The sequence below is a fragment of the Rhodnius prolixus genome, unplaced genomic scaffold (assembly GCF_049639745.1).
Source record: "Rhodnius prolixus isolate KJV_2025 unplaced genomic scaffold, Rpr scaffold_36, whole genome shotgun sequence".
In the NCBI taxonomy this organism is placed as follows: Eukaryota; Metazoa; Arthropoda; class Insecta; order Hemiptera; family Reduviidae; genus Rhodnius; species Rhodnius prolixus.
Window position 1 is genome coordinate 526,090 of NW_027411639.1, and position 16,145 is coordinate 542,234.

General features: G+C 37.3%; 1 protein-coding gene across 11 annotated transcripts in view; it reads left to right on the top strand.

Moving 5' to 3' along the window:
- LOC141462335 (suppressor of lurcher protein 1-like) overlaps positions 1–16,145 on the top strand; it is a 418,108-nt gene that overhangs the window by 230,907 nt on the left and 171,056 nt on the right. For 8 of the 11 annotated variants that reach the window (XM_074144106.1, XM_074144108.1, XM_074144104.1 and 5 more), the window contains one exon: positions 2,492–2,515. The exons of the other annotated variants lie outside the window; for them this stretch is intronic. In XM_074144106.1, the coding sequence (XP_074000207.1) occupies positions 2,492–2,515 (24 nt within the window). The remainder of the gene's footprint in view (positions 1–2,491; positions 2,516–16,145) is intronic. 11 annotated transcript variants of the gene reach the window in all.

The window sequence follows — 16,145 nt, forward strand, 5'->3', positions numbered from 1 at the left end:
AAAAAATGTTTAAGGAAAATAATACAAAACTCTTTAATTTTGAAACGCTCTGAGTAAATGGAGCCCTTCGCAGTGTTGTCTTCTTCTTCGCTTACATTGTCCTTCTTCTTCCTTAAGCGCTACAGCCCTTGCAGTGCCTTAGCCTTCATTAGCAGACAGTCCCAACCACAGGCTTTTACTTTTCCACTGTCTCACTCATATCCTGCAGCCAATTCAACCTTGATCTACATCTAGGTCTTCTACCTCCCTTGGGTGTCCTTCATATACCTTTCGAGGGGCTCTTTCCACATTCATTCTGGGGAAGTGACCCAACGAGCGCATACTTCCCACTTTGATGGCAGCCACAAGAGTCTCTTCTCTATAGAGCTGATACAATTCAGTGTTTTTACGTGGTCCAGTACACGCCCTTTTGAAACTATTGGGCCATAAATACACCTCGAAAGTCTTCCCAGTCCAACAGTTCAATCTCAGCTCATCTGCTGCAGTCTACACCCTTGCCTCCTAGCCATATTAATACCGGTCGTAGAATTGTTTTATATATGGTGACTTTCGCTTGTCCTAGAGACTTGCTTATTACGAAGTGTACTTTGATATCTGTTACATGACGATATTCTGCTACTAACTTCCTCGCCGACCTCATTCATGGTGGTGAGGGTTACCTCCTAAATATTTGAATTTCCTCACTCCCTCGAAACTATGTGGCCCGATTAGTAGTTCTCCGGATTTGCAAACGAACCTGGTGGGTTCGATTACGGTTTAGGTCTTGGATTTTATTTAATGGTTAATAAAGGAAATTTACAGTAAAGTATGTTTGCTAGTCGCCTCCGTTCACGATACCTAATTGGCAGATCGACGTAAAGCCCGCCTCAAAAAATAGGCATTACTTTATTTTACTTTTTATTGTTGTTATTATTACAATTATTATTTATTTATTTTTATTTTTTAATGATTTAAGGCGCGTCAACATCTAAGGTTATTGGTGCCCGGAGCTTTCAGTGCACTGCCGGCCTCCAGACAGTGTTCTCTCGTTACAGACAACACTGTCCATCACCGTTCAATGAGCTGTAAGAAGCTCTTAGGAAGAGAAAATCTAAGGGTCAGCAGCTGGATTCGAATCCGGTGGGAGTCCAGTATGCTAACCTCATAGCTAATCCCTTCCCTCCGGGACCTCCGCATGGGAGTCCAGTACGCTAACCGCATAGCTAATCCCTTCCCTTATATTGTTATTATTATTATTTATTTTATTTATTTTTTTTGCGCATCAACAGCTGAGGTTATTAGCGCCCGGAGCTTCTTCCAGTGCACTGCCGGCCTCCGGACAGTGTTCTCTCGTTACAGACAACACTGTCCATCACCGGACAGTGAGCTGTAAGAAGCTCTTAGGAAGAGAAAATCTAAGGGTCAGCCGCTGAATTCGAACCCGGGACCTCCGCGTGGGAGTCCAGCATGCTAACCTCATAGCTAATCCCTTCCCTATTGTTATTATTACTCGTATTATTATTATTATTACATTCGAAAATTAGAAGTAAAGATAATTTTATAAACCTCGTTAATCCGTCCAATTCACTGAACTGCATCCCAAGCTGACGAAACCATATTCCCATTTTCTCTATGGAAGTCTTAGGAAGAGCAGAAAGCCAGAAATCCAGGGATAACTGCACCCATGCCACTCCATCCCTTCAGTGCCTTTCCTGATGATTTAAAGAATATTTTCCCAAATTAGTGAAAACCAAGTCGATTCTAGGTACATTAATTTCTCCTCCAAAACGTAGGCTATTTTCTAGGCTTAGTCTGAGGACAGCGTTTTCAATTTAAGGAAACCGGTCTCTTTAAAAAAAAAAAAAAAAAATACTCTGGATTTGCCAGCAAAATATCTACACTTTTTAGTAGGCTGGCAATACTCCCTAAGGCCCCAGGCGTTAGAGATGTGGAAACAATTTGTAAACAAATTAAACAGATCATGTGTAGGTTTTTTAAAAAATAATTACAACAGCACTGTACGGCTCCTTTGGGGATGAGTAGTCAGCTGGGGTTACCGAGATGGTGATGATGGGGCGCAAGCGCCAACTGGATGCCGCCAAACTGGTAGCGAATTGTAGCCAGAGCACTTGGCTCTGGTCTGTGCCATTAGAGAAGCATGAACAGTATTCAGTCATGCCACGATGTTCTTTCTGTTAGTTACGTGCATTACTTGGCAACTACTCTATATCACCGCCCAAGACGTGTTGAGAGGTATTCTACTCGTTATTTCTTTATTTTTTTGCAATTTCGTTAAACTTTTATTTTTATCATTTTAATACGAAAAATAAAATTATTTAACTGTTTTTTTGAGATTTCATGATTATCATGAAATATTTTATTACATTAGAATTTTAATAAATTAATTTAAATTTTAATAGTAGTAAAAAAGTGTGATTTTTTTATTGATTTTTATTAGATAAGATAGATTTACACCTATTCTAAATGTAGTGATTTTTCTTTATTTTTTTAGGTTACGATAGGTTTATCCAGCACAGTAAGTAATTCATTTTCTCATCATTCAATTCAATTTTTATCGTCTGTCATTTATCTCAAGTTTTAACTATTTATTTATCTATCTAAAAGACTATTTGACCAGCGTATTAACGCAAGTATAAAGCGTAGTTACATTAATATTATTGTTATTTTACCGTTAAGTTTTTGTACTTCTCTTTTACTATTCTTAGCAGAGCGAGTTGCTAGGTTGCATTTTCCCAAATTGCCTTTGAATTGTGTCTGACATTCGACCTAGTTCACAACAACTTAAAATACTGTTTATCCTTTTTTGTTATTTCTTTGTCAAACCAAGTATTGTCAAGTGATAATGGCTCTTTATCATTTATCCTCCATGTGGCGGCGAATGTCTCCCTAAGGTAGCATTTTATCTTTTTGTCTACTTGTCTTTTTGAAAATAACTCTACTCTTAACTCTTGCTGAGGTAAACGTTATTTTTTATTTTCGATACTCTGCTTTTTTTTTACTTGCCATACTTTACACTTCTAGACAATTTTGGAAGATAATATTTAATCTATGAAGTTCTTTACTGGTCCTTGTACCTGTAAATTACCTTAATAGTACTGAATACCTCCTACGAACACCGTGCATACGTGGAGATTTCATTGAAAAGAGATTAACTGAACACTGGTCCTTCGTCTGAAACGACAGGCACGTCTGAAACAGACGTTCTAAATTACCTTCTAGATTATCTATTGAACATCAAATCTTGACTTGAATAACAAATTATTATCTATCCAAAAGGCACCTTTTTTTTTAATCGATGATAATACATGGGCAGATATGTGTGTCTCGGTCATGCAATTCAATGTTAAATTTACGCCGTCTCATTTATTCAATTTATATTAAATTTTTTTTTGACATTGCTTTTTTAGAAATAACTTTTACAACAAATCGCTTGGAATATCTAAGCAAACTGAAATATGTCAAAATATAAATTTGCAGGTGAAGTTTTCATTTTAATTAATTGTAATTATTTAATACTCTAATTTTTCAATCTGATTTCTCCTACGCATGTTGCGATTGCATCAAATTTATCCAAATTGAGTTTTCCCGTAAATTTCTATTTTAAGATTAGCTGGATACAATTTTTTTTAAAAAAATTTAACCAAAGCAATATTTGAAGGGTCAAAACTGATTTTGCATTTTTATTTTAATATCAATTTTATCAATGAATTTCTGGAAAATGTATTTAAAGGTTACTTTCTTATCGCATCTGTTTCTTTCGTTGTAAGCTCCATAAAATTTTTAGGTGCTCCATTTCTTTCTTAATAGCTTGCGATTCCTATTGATAGAGATTCTCTTCTAACATTAATATACCAAGGACAATTCACTGTTTTGCCTTCCTGAAAATAGATCAAAGATGATTAAAATCAGTTTAGACAAAGTACCTGTTCAATTTATTAGATTTTGTTTAGATTTTAATTTAACAAATATTAGCAAAAGTCTAAAATATTAGACGACCATTATTTTTATTCTAGTCGATAAAATACTTGTACGTGTTAACAACGTGTGTAATAGCTGAATAGTACGCATATAGTTTACTTTCAAACTGCCCTAAGTAGAATTAAACACTCAGCTTGTGTTTTAACTACTTGATCTTGTTCAGAATTGTACGGTACTGTTCGTTATGAAGTAATGCCTGTTTTTACAGGCAGGCTTAACGTCCAACTACCAATGAGGTGTCGTGGAGGGAGGTGATTAACCAACATACTTCACTACAAAGTTCTTATATTTAACATTAAATAAAATTCAAGACCTAGACCAGGAATCGAACCCAGTATCCATAATACATATTTTTTTATTAAGACATGTTTTATGTTAACATTGTACCCAAGTGGTAACTATTAAATTAGAAGATCCACCGCCAGTTCGCCACTAAGGTTTTGTAAAAGAGACTTTTAACTACAAATATAGTTTAAAAAACTAGATAGAAAAGGTATGAACTCCTCTCTCTTAAGTTTTAATGTAGATTAAGTTATATTTATATTCTAGCTGTACCCGGTCACGCGTTGCTGCGGCCAGTCTGGTTCTAAATGGAAAAGAAAGAAAAGAGATAACGTTGGATCGGGGTACATTTACCAACAGCATGCGAAGAAAGAAGCATTCATCTTGATTGGGATGCACCGGTATACAGTCTGTCTATCGTAGTGTCTTTAAATATGCCAGGTTATCCGTCGACTCGCTCGCCTCATTTACGTTGTTCAAATGATTTTCTACTCGCATTCCATGGGTAATACTTAAGCACTTCCGAATACAGCAATGTCACAAAAGCGTCATTTTGTCATAACTTGAAGAAAGCAGTTGAACGTTGTAATCGGTGGATTCGGGATTATTTGTTCGACATTCAATTCATCAATTTTACTTGTCACAGAGGTGACATCTACATATATAATAGATATACACTCAACAGCAAAAAAAACCGGACACTTAATATTTTTTATATTAAAAGCTGATTATCAGTAATGTGTTTGCTTTTGTGGGTAATCTGGTTATTACAGAGAAGGAAGGGTTAGTCAGGATTAGTAGGGCATGAGATAAGACTCAGATGTGGCTTATTTGTCTTGAGGCTGCTTTACCTGACGGAACTCTTCTAAACTGTAAGCAGGTTTTCGCACCTTGAGAGATCTTTAATTTATTAACCGCGCCTTTCTGTCATTAATAGACGTGATTTTTTTCATTTTGGTCCAGAATAATGGTTCTTTCGAATGTAGACGTAGCCTGAGCTGATGCCTTGGCAACAGAAGGCCGGAGCGTCCGATCTATCGCAGAAACCCTTGGAGTAGCGAAGTCCGCCATTAATGATGCACTCCGGCGTTTCCGGGAGACTGGCAGTTTACGAGCGGAGGGCTGGCAGTGGCCGACTAAGGGCCACAACTGAAGTTGACGATCGATTTATCACGCTCTCAGTATTGAGAGACCGCCATTTAACTGCTCCTGAGGTTCGGGACAGGCTTCAAGTGGCGCTCGGACACAGTACGGCGGAGACTAAGGAAGCGTGGACTTAAAGCAAGGCGCCCCGCGACAGGGCCCCAACTCCTGGAAAGGCATCGTAGAGAAAGGCGATTATTAGCCGACCAACATTTTCATTGGACTGTAGAGCAATGGGGAACAGTTTTATTCACAGATGAATCTCGCTTTGGTCTATACCACTCAGACGATCGAGACAGAGTCTGGAGACGATCAGGGGAGCGATTTGCTCAATGTACTCTTCGCGAGTCACAACCTTTGGAAAGGAGATCAATTATGGTTTGGGGTGGAATCAATTTCCACGTCCGTACTGAACTGATTTTCATTGATAATGGGGGCTCTGACTGCTCGGAGGTACATTGAGGAAGTGCTCCTAGAGGCTGTGATCCCGTTGGCTCCATTTATTGGTGACCAATTCATTTTGATGCAGGATAATGCTCGCCCACATACCGCCAGAATTGTTACCGAATACTTGGAGCAAGTGGGAATCACAGTTCTGGACTGGCCTGCACGAACTCCTGATATGAATCCCATAGAACATTTATGGGATAATTTAGGAAGGCGTGTTAGACATCGTCATCCTCCTCCTAGTGACTTAAATCAGCTCCAAATTGCTCTTCGTGAAGAATGGGATGCTCTGCCGGTGGATTACGTCCAAAATTTAATTTCTTCTATGCCTGACAGGGTTAGGGCCCTTCGACGTAGAAGAGGGAGAAATACCCGCTATTAGAAGAACATCCCTTGTCAGAAAACTTGATAAAAATGAAGAATAAAGTTTAAAAAAAAAATGTTAATTTCTTATTTTTTCTTTATTTTATAATATTGTTTTAATAATTAATAAAAATTAGTCATTTGTGGCAGATTTTTTGTAAATAACTTATAAATAAACCAATTCTTACCATAAATTAAAAAGATTAGCGTATTTAACAAAATTATGAGACCAAATCTGAGTGTCCGGTTTTTTTTTTGCTGTTGAGTGTATAACAACTCGCCCGTAATCGAAAGCAAAGTTGTGTCAACATTTCAAAGCAATCGATCAAAAGAACTTTTGGAGATTTAAGATTTTGAACAAATGAACTAGGCTTCGCTTATTGAATAAATTTAAATAGTTTCCTGTATTAAATAGTGATAGTTTGTAACCTAAGTGTAACTATTAACCATGGCATAACTAGTAACCTGAAAAAATAGGCGATTACTTTACTTTACTAATGTAGTTTGAGGCGATTTAAATTCTAATTAACCTTTAAAAAATGTAAATTTTTATTGTGAAAGTATTCTGCCTCCTCTCTGAACACTCTTTAGTTCAAATTTTCACCCGAAACCATATTTTGACTTCCCTGCAACAATAATTGCGAGCCTTTTAAAAGATACCTAACAACACCTAAGTACCTGCTTCTAACAACCAGAAGCTACATTGCCCTGTAACTACGGCTAGTAGTGAACTTGCTAACAGGGTTATTACATGTGTTTCAAATTATTTTTTACAAACATGTAGGCATTGTTTTGAATTAATTCTGTTTTTTAATCTTTCAGTTTTTTCTGCGTATTTTTAAAAATGTTCCAACGTGACCCAAATCAAAAGGTTATACGTCCCATTTATTAATTTTCATTTAAAGTACGAGTACTTATGCTGGAAGTTATTTTTACTAAAATGACGCCACATACAAGGGTCGTTTGAAAAGTCCGTGCAAAGTCAGAGAGATAGCATCACTGGCGCGTATCGAGGTTATGTTTAGTTAGTAGCATCTCTTGGAAGGACACACACCAAGTTTCAGCCAGATCGGTCTATTTCTTTGTGTTTGGCATTCGTTTGAATCGAGGAAGTCGAGTGATTTTCAAAAAATAGACGAAAAAGAATTTCGTGTGTTGATTAAACACTACTTTATGAAAGGCAAAACGCCTCAGGAGACTAAAGAGAAGCTTGATAAACATTATGGTGACTCTGCACCTTCGATTAGAACAGTTTATAAGTGGTTTCAAAATTTTCGGAGTGGCCATATGGGCACAAGGGACGCTGAACGTTCTGGACGCCCTGTTGAGGTTACTACTCCAGAAATCATTGATAAAATCCATGATATGGTGATGGATGACAGAAGAGTGAAGGTGCGTGAGATTGCTAGTGCTGTGGGCATCTCGAATGAATGGGTACATAATATTTCGCATCAACATTTGGACATGACAAAGCTATCCGCAAGATGGGTGCCGCGATTGCTCACGCTTGACCAAAAACGAAATCGTGTGAAGTGTTGCAAGGACGGTTTGCAGCTGTTCCAGAAGAATCCGCAGGACTTTAAGCGTCGTTTCGTCACTGTGGATGAAACATGGATACATCACTACACTCCTGCGGGGGAATCTGCGCCAAAAAAGGCGAAGACCGTTCCTTCGGCCGGAAAGATTATGGCGACTGTCTTTTAGGGATTCGCAAGGAATAATCCTCATCGACTATCTGGAAAAGGGTAAAACTATTACAGGTGCATATTATTCATCGTTATTGGACCGTTTGAAAACCGAGCTGCAAGAAAAACGCCCACGATTGGCCCACAAAAAAGTCCTTTTCCATCACGACAACGCACCAGCTCACACCTCAGCAGTTGTGGTCGCAAAAATAATGGAAATAGGGTTCCAACTCGTTTCACATTCCCCCTATTCTCCAGACTTGACTCCCTCGGACTACTATTTCTTCCCCAATATGAAGAAATGGCTGGCGGGAAAAAGATTTTATTCAAACGAGGAGGTGATTACAGAAACGAATGGCTATTTTTCAGACTTGGACAAATCCTATTATTCGGAAGGGATCAACAAACTAGAGCAGCGTTGGGCGAAGTGTATAAGCCTAAAAGGAGACTATGTTGAAAAATAAAAAAGGTTTACCCCAAAAAATTAAGTAGTTTTTATTTTTGCACGGACTTTTCAAACGACCCTCGTACTGTTGAAAAATATTTTCATTATTACCTTTAATTACACTTAAACCAAAATAAACACATAAGAAATATTTTACGCCAAAACATGTATGTAGTTGCTGATTAAATCATGTTAAACGAACTTAAATTAGTATGTGTTCTTTTTTACTCGAAACTCGCGAGTTTTTATTTTTCTCCTAATCCCAGCCCATTCAAAAATCTATCATGTTGTTTTTTTTGGAATTAATCTCTGTAAAATTAACTTTAAGAAATGGCTTTTTCATTTAGTTTATTGTAACACATTGTTAACAGAAGTAACTAACTGTTAACTAGTTTTTTTTTTCTTTTTTTGGCATTGGCTTTCGCCATACAGCCAGCATCGTCTAGGTGCTTATCACTAGAATATCACTCTCCATTCTTACTTATAAATACATTCGCTTCACACATTCATCCCTCTACTATGTACAACTATTTACATAAACTACAACTAATGGATGGATCAGTACTCTATATTCCTGCCATCCTTATAGCTTAACCGAAATTAAAATCACGTAATCCTTCTCTAATCATTTTCTTCCATTCATTCTAATCGGCTATAACTTTTAAATACATTCGTATTTCTTTGCTAGCTCTGCTACAGATTTAAGCACATAGATGTTGGTGGAGAATATTATGTCTTCGTAGCGAAATGGTTCATCTAAATACCTGTACATATCGTCAAACATTCGTTTCCTTTCTACCACATAACGTGGACATATCATTATTATATGTTTGAAATCCTCCTCCTCATTGCAAAGAGGAGGGAGGACCTTTTGTTGATCCTGTGGAGATACGATCCGCACACCGCGTGGTTCGCTCTCAGCCTGCTTATTGTCGTAACAACCCATTTATTAGTGACAGTTCCCTTAAACCATGGTTGCCTAGGTAACTGATCTGCCATAGTTTTATAGAATCTCTCTTCATTACCATCACTGTAATAATTAGTTGAAAGTTGCAGTACTTATCTTTCTTTTTTTTAACGTGGATACGCAATTAATAGTTCTGTAGCGCTTAATCTATGATAATTCTTGCGTAATGTTTATAAAATACTCATTATTACTACAAAAACTAAAGCCCTACTGTTTATGAGCTGAATTTTCAATCTATCATGAATTTTGGAAGCAATTTAAAACATTGTTTTTTTTTTTTTTTCTGGCATTGGGCCAAAGTAACCTCTAAGGGCCAAAGTACCCACCCCAGTTGTTAATAGTTATCTCTAAACCTTTTTCCAATACTGGGTACTTTAAGTGGATTCTAGGCTCTGAAGGGTATTTATCGCATGTTAAGGGAGCAAATGACTTGATTACATTGCAGTGCATTAATATACTCATAAAGGTTCAGAATCATTTGCATTTCCCCACCATTTCGGTATTTATTTGTGGGAGGAGTCGTGAGAGAGTTTAATAATGTTTTTTAGTTTTTATCAATTTTATCAGTTTTATATTATTAATTAAGTTTTAAAGCAGATTTTCAGTGTTATTTTCCAATAATAATATCTTATTAAAACTGTCCGGTAGGATTGATCGTCAAAAAGTGCATGAAAAAGCGTAACGTTCCAAAACACCCAACTTTGACAATTTTTTTCTCTTTTTCTATAAAAGATAAAATTTCCAAATTTTCTTTATAATATAGGGCAAATCCTCCTTTATAACTGTATTTTTTTTGGTAACAACCCAGATCTTATAGATTATTAAAATTATAAGCATTGTTTAGTCCTAGTTGCAAATGAAGGGACGTATCCCCTAAATTTTCAAAACTTTTTTTTGAATCAATTTTACCCAACCTGGTCAAATCTGTGTTTATATATATTTATTTTATCTATAGCCCTTGCTGGAAGCTCCGGAAATTTAAGGCCACATTTTCTTAATTATTAGGCTTGTAAGGAAAAACCAACAATCGCTGACTTGTTAAATTTGGAATACTAGCTCAGGGATAGTTTATCTTGGAGACCGGAGAAGATCAAGGGTTCGAATCCGGCTGGCTTCTCTTACATTTTTTTGTGCCTTCCTTGAACCCGACTCACATCCTCCCCGTTAGAACATATTCAGGAGGCTGGCCGGTTGCCAATGACCTTATTTCGTGAAGAGCATTTAAAAAAAAAAAAATTAAAAAAGGAAGAATAAAAAGCGTAGATAATAAACTTCACTCGTATGTAAAATATTTTTCCGTGATTTAACCCTAATCTTAATTTAGTTGCAAAGTAACTTTGAACATTAATCATTGAAGTAATAAAGAGTCATAGGAGAACGTAATTAAAACTTACAATGACTAAATTCAAGTCATAAGATAAAAAACTTAAACTTAAAAAAAACACTAAATTCTTTATATGAGTCTAATCTCTGTATCTACATAAATGGGGTAATTGTTTTAATTTTATTATGTATACATTTAGTTGCAAAACTTAATTAATAAGCTGTCACTTTTAATTTTTGTTTTTTAATTTAAACTTTTTGAAAGGATCTTTTTTGTTGTACCAAATACATTCGAAATCTGCGAGCTTATGAATGCCGGCATTATCAATTAAGGATTAATAATATAGTGCTATGCAAGCGTGCTTTGAATTACAGCTGTAGCTGAGACTGACATGTATGTTATCTTCAATTTATCTTCAAAGAGAAAATCGTGATGTACTACTGGCTCCGAACCTCTTTGTGCTATTACCATTGTTCTCAACATTCAAGAACTCTCTTATCAATAAAGACAGAAATATATTATTTCGGCAAAAATATAAAATAAAATTATATATTATATATTTCCATAATCGTCAAAATAAGTTATTATTAAAAAATGGGGGATTATTGTTAATTATACATTATATTTATTACCGGTGTTCTCAAATTGCGAAAAGATCAATGACTTTATACTTCACTATCACGGCTCGAGATTGGTAGCAATTGCCGTCCTTCTAGTTCATCTGTCCATCGAAACCAGTCGATGAGTGATTAAAACTGTCCGGTAGTTGTATGTGGGTTGTAGAGATCTTAGATCAGAAACATTTTCTAATTGTTTGCTTATTCGATTTAATAATCTAATATAACTACTCATTCTATTTAATTCTCTAACCCAAAATGTAACTACTATAATAACTACAGCTACATTTGGGGAAGAAGTATTTTGGAAAAAAGAAAAAATCCTGCACATCCCAAGTTAGAATACTAACCTAGACATTTATGCTAACATTCTTGCTTATAAATACAATCGCGCTCACAAATATCACCCCAATAATTACAATTATGCCTAACCAAGTTACATTTGTAGTTAAATAGACCGCTGTAATTGTGGCATACAAATTTCTTAGTAATGTTGCTTATACACCCCTTATTTTTCATCTTTCATTCCTTATTTTGTGGCCTAATTAGGCTAATAACATTTGAAGACTACGAGGGAAGAAAGGGTTATGTCCATTTTATAGATTTTTCAGGAGAGCAACTTTAAAGTTTGAAACGTTACAGTTTCAGTGTTTATTGAAATATGCGTTTGTAATTTATACAGTGCATTGAATGGACCATTCTTTAGTATTCCGAACAAATATTTTTAAAAATTGTGGGGCCTCCGTGTCTATTTGTCTGTATGTCTAGTTTCTAGTTTCTTAGTATAACCCTCGAATCAGATTGTGAAAATAAGAGTAATGTAATTTAGAGATCATATTTCACTAGATAAACTCCATGCAACTCCCACGACAAAATTTCTATTCATCTGTGAGTCTAGTCGTCTATCATACAGGGTGTTCATGACTAATAGAGTTTCAGAAAATAATAATGTTGTTTACAAATTTTCTGCTTTTATTTTGAATGAACTTTTTGTAAATTATAATATATACCTTTCATAAATAACTTTCATAAAAGCGGACAAAAAAATTAATAAAGCTTAGAAATCCACACCTGCAGGACTTAACTCTTTCTGACCGTGTTTTGGATGGACTTTTCTCTGTGTATATCAAATGAGTTGTTATTTTTTAAAGTGATATAAGTCCATTTTTCCATCAAGATATCGAGATATTTAAGGTTTTGCATTTGAATTATTTTAAAAATATTATATTTAAAAATATAAATAAAAAAAAAACAGAAGTAGCAATAATCAAAAATAATTGCAATAAGAAAGTTGTTTTAATTATAATTATTAGAAATGGACTTATTCCACTTTCAAAAAAATATTTTTGTGATAACATTTTATAGTCAAAATTCTTTTGTTGACTTTATAAAAAAAATCGTACTCCATTGAATGTATTATTATAAATATGGAAAGAATGTGTCTATATCTTTCTGAAATTACCATTAACTCATTTTTTTAAAAATTGGACTTATACCACTTTCAAAAATAACAGCTCATATTTTCTATCTGGCTATAACTCTGAGACTTAAACCATTACATTCAACTAAGTTGACCCATCTGAAAGTTTGTGTGATGAACTACTCATTGTCATTGAAATTGGACTAAACCCTTTTTTTCCGTGTAGTCTTCATTTATACTTTTGTGGCTTGTTTGTGATTAAAAACGTTTTTTCTTTTTGACCAAAGTTGCAAGCTTTTTTTGCAAATTTTTCACATTCATCTAGAGAAGCAAACCCCATTATTTGGATACCACTGCCCTAAAGGACCCTAGATATGCTACATTAAAGGCGATCTAGACAACCGATCATGCGTTCGATTGGGTATCTAGAGACTTCGCTGGCTGTAAGTGGTTTGAAGTTGTAAGCGAAAGAAATAGATAAGGATATTTTTTCAATTATACGCATCAATAATACTGTAGTTTTCTAATTCTGGCAAATTTAACTCAAATAGGAAGGAGGTTGATGTCGGCTAACAGGTGCTATTACGGCCTAAATAAGCACCTTAAAAGTAAATTGCTGACAAGAGGCACCAAACTTAGGCTGTACAAGAACCTCATTCGGCCTGTCTTGGCATACGCCTCAGAAACCTGGACCATCTCAAAGACAGACGAACGTCGTTTGCAGGTGTTCGAGAGAAAGCTACTGCGCAAAATCTACGGCCCAGTACGTGAAGACACGACCTGGCGACGTAGGAAGAATAGAGAGCTATATGATCTAATGAAGGAGCCCCCAGTAGTAGCCTGGATTAAATTAAACCGGCTGAGATGGGCGCAGGCCATGTGGCGAGGCTGAGTGCCGATGAGATTCTCTCCAAACTGCTGCGCGGGACCCCGGATAGGAGACGGAGGGTAGGGAGACCTAGATTGCGTTGGACTGATGGAGTTGCCCAGGACGCGAGGAATATCCTCGGACTGCGTAACTGGATGGCTGCCGCTAGAGATAGAGACGACTGGCGGAAGCATGATGAGGAGGCCAAGACCCACATCACTGGGTTGTAGAGCCAGGAAAGAAGAAGAAGAAGAAGAAGGTAAATTTAACTCAGACTTAACTGGAGGCTGTTTCGGATTACCTGGTGAAGTACACCAGCCATTGGGGAAAATTAAGGTATGGGAGGATCTTTTTCTGGATTTTTTCAAAAAAATAATTTGTGCTGAACTCTTTGAAATTGGTTAATTCAGTGTAGAAAATTGAAAAAGTAAGTCCTGTTTTTCCAGGCTAGCTTTACGTCCAGCTACCAAATTATGTAGATGTATTCAGCTAATTATAAAGAACTCACGTTCTACTGTCGTAGACCGGGAAGCGGCCCCAGTTTCAGTTTTGAGGGCCCCGTCAGTAACCACTTGGTTACCATGGTGCTTTGAACTTGGTTACAGCTACTAATGTAAGAAACTAAATCATTGGAAGGTTCCTGTTAGAATGAGTGTTTGAGTTTCTTTCTTTGAAGAGCCATTTCGGAGTTTTCTACGGGTGCATTGCCTAAGTGATGTTATTTCGAATTAAATACAATGAGCGGCAAAAAATGTTGCCACCCTTAAAAAAATGTATTCAACCACTCTTTATTCGTTATTGCAAAAAGAAAATATTTTTAGCATGCATTATTGATAAACGTATAGGAACTTAAAGAAATGATAAGGAAATTCAAAATGGGGAAATAAAGAAATATAGAAAATACTAAGAAAATAACACAAACAATCCCTAGTACACCGTTTGTTTTTGTAAACTTTGGTCTGTAATCCTTAAAATTCACAGTGATGTGGTTTGAGCTTGAGCCAGGATTAATTTGAAGCTCGGACTGAATTAATTTTTATAGAGTAGTCTCCATAACAGCTGCGGGCTACATAGACCGACATTCTTTCGGATGCTGTTGTCCCATTCGTACCAAACGTTGACGATGAATTTCCGTTTATGCACGATAATGCACGGCCTCATACAGCAAAGATTGTTTCCCGCTACCTGGAAGACGTTTCAATCCGATGTTTAGAGTGGCCAGCATGTAGTCCAGATATAAAGCTATAGAAAAGCTATGGAATGAGTTGTCAAGACGTCCAACATTAGCAGATTCGCTTCAGGAGTTAAGGGTTGCACTAGATTAGATTAGATTAGATTGGACTAGGGCGGCCACAGGGCCTACGCCACTGCGACCCCTTTGGGTCTATTGTGGCTCCCCTAACTTTAAAGCTCACCCTCCAGACCTGTCCTTTTAATTAGACTCTTAATGCTGGAGAGCGACTCTTGGGTAAAGCTCACAGGCCTTGGTTTTTCCTCCCCGAGAAGTAACATCCTTAGCCAAACAAGCCCCTCACACTGGCACAACACGTGCAGTGCTGTTTCCTCCTCTTCCTGACAGAACCTACAGAGGCTATCATCTGCCAGGCCCATGTGATGCATGTGTTTTCTGAGTCTGCAGTGGCCAGTTAATAGACCTACAATCATCCTGATAGCCCCACGGCCTTGGCGGATTAATTCTGCAGTCAGCCTCGGCGAATAGCCTTTAATAAACTCCTTCGCCTGTCTCTGTCCAGTGGTAGCAGACCACCACTCCTGAGACCTACTCTGCACCCATAAGTTAATGGTCGCAGTCTTAATACACTTCGGAACCCCAAAACAGGGCTCCGGGCCAACGAATTATCTCGCAGAGCCTTCCCGGGCCAATAAATCTGCCGCTTCGTTACCCTTATGTCCTGAATGACCAGGTACCTAGACCAGAAAGACCTTATTTTGGTCACTAATTTCCTTCAGGGCACCCAGACAGTGCCAAACCAGTTTTGAGTTAACCTGATAGGAACTAATTGCCCGTAGAGCAGCCTGACTATCCGAGAAAATTACGACTTTAGAATTAATAATTCCTCGCCCTTCAATCTCGGTAGCACAGAACCTAATTGCAGCCAGCTCAGCCTGAAAAACTGTAGCTAGCTTCCCTAGGCTAACCGAAAAGCTACATTTCGGCTTCACCCCGTACACTCCCGCTCCCACTCCCTCCTCCATCTTGGAGCCATCAGTGTACCACATTGAATCTCCCACCACTGGGGGTCCACGTCTCCAAGCCTCCCGGTCTCCAATACAGACTTTGAACGGCTTGTCGAAGTTATATTTGGGAGTCATAGAATCCGAAGGCAGGCCCAAAATAGAATCGGCCTCCAGCTCCTCATATAACTCTTGATATGCTCCTCCATGCCTGACGGTAATAGGAGCTTGTCCTTCCATAAGCCTAACGACAACGGCCCTTGCAACGCCTTGAATGTATATGTGCAGTGGGGGCAGATTTAACAAAACCTCCAAGGCCGCAGTAGGGGAGGTCCTCATGGTACCAGTGACACTCAGGCAAGCTAGCCTTTGAATACCACTGAGCGCCCGGACTCCACCCACCTGCAAGG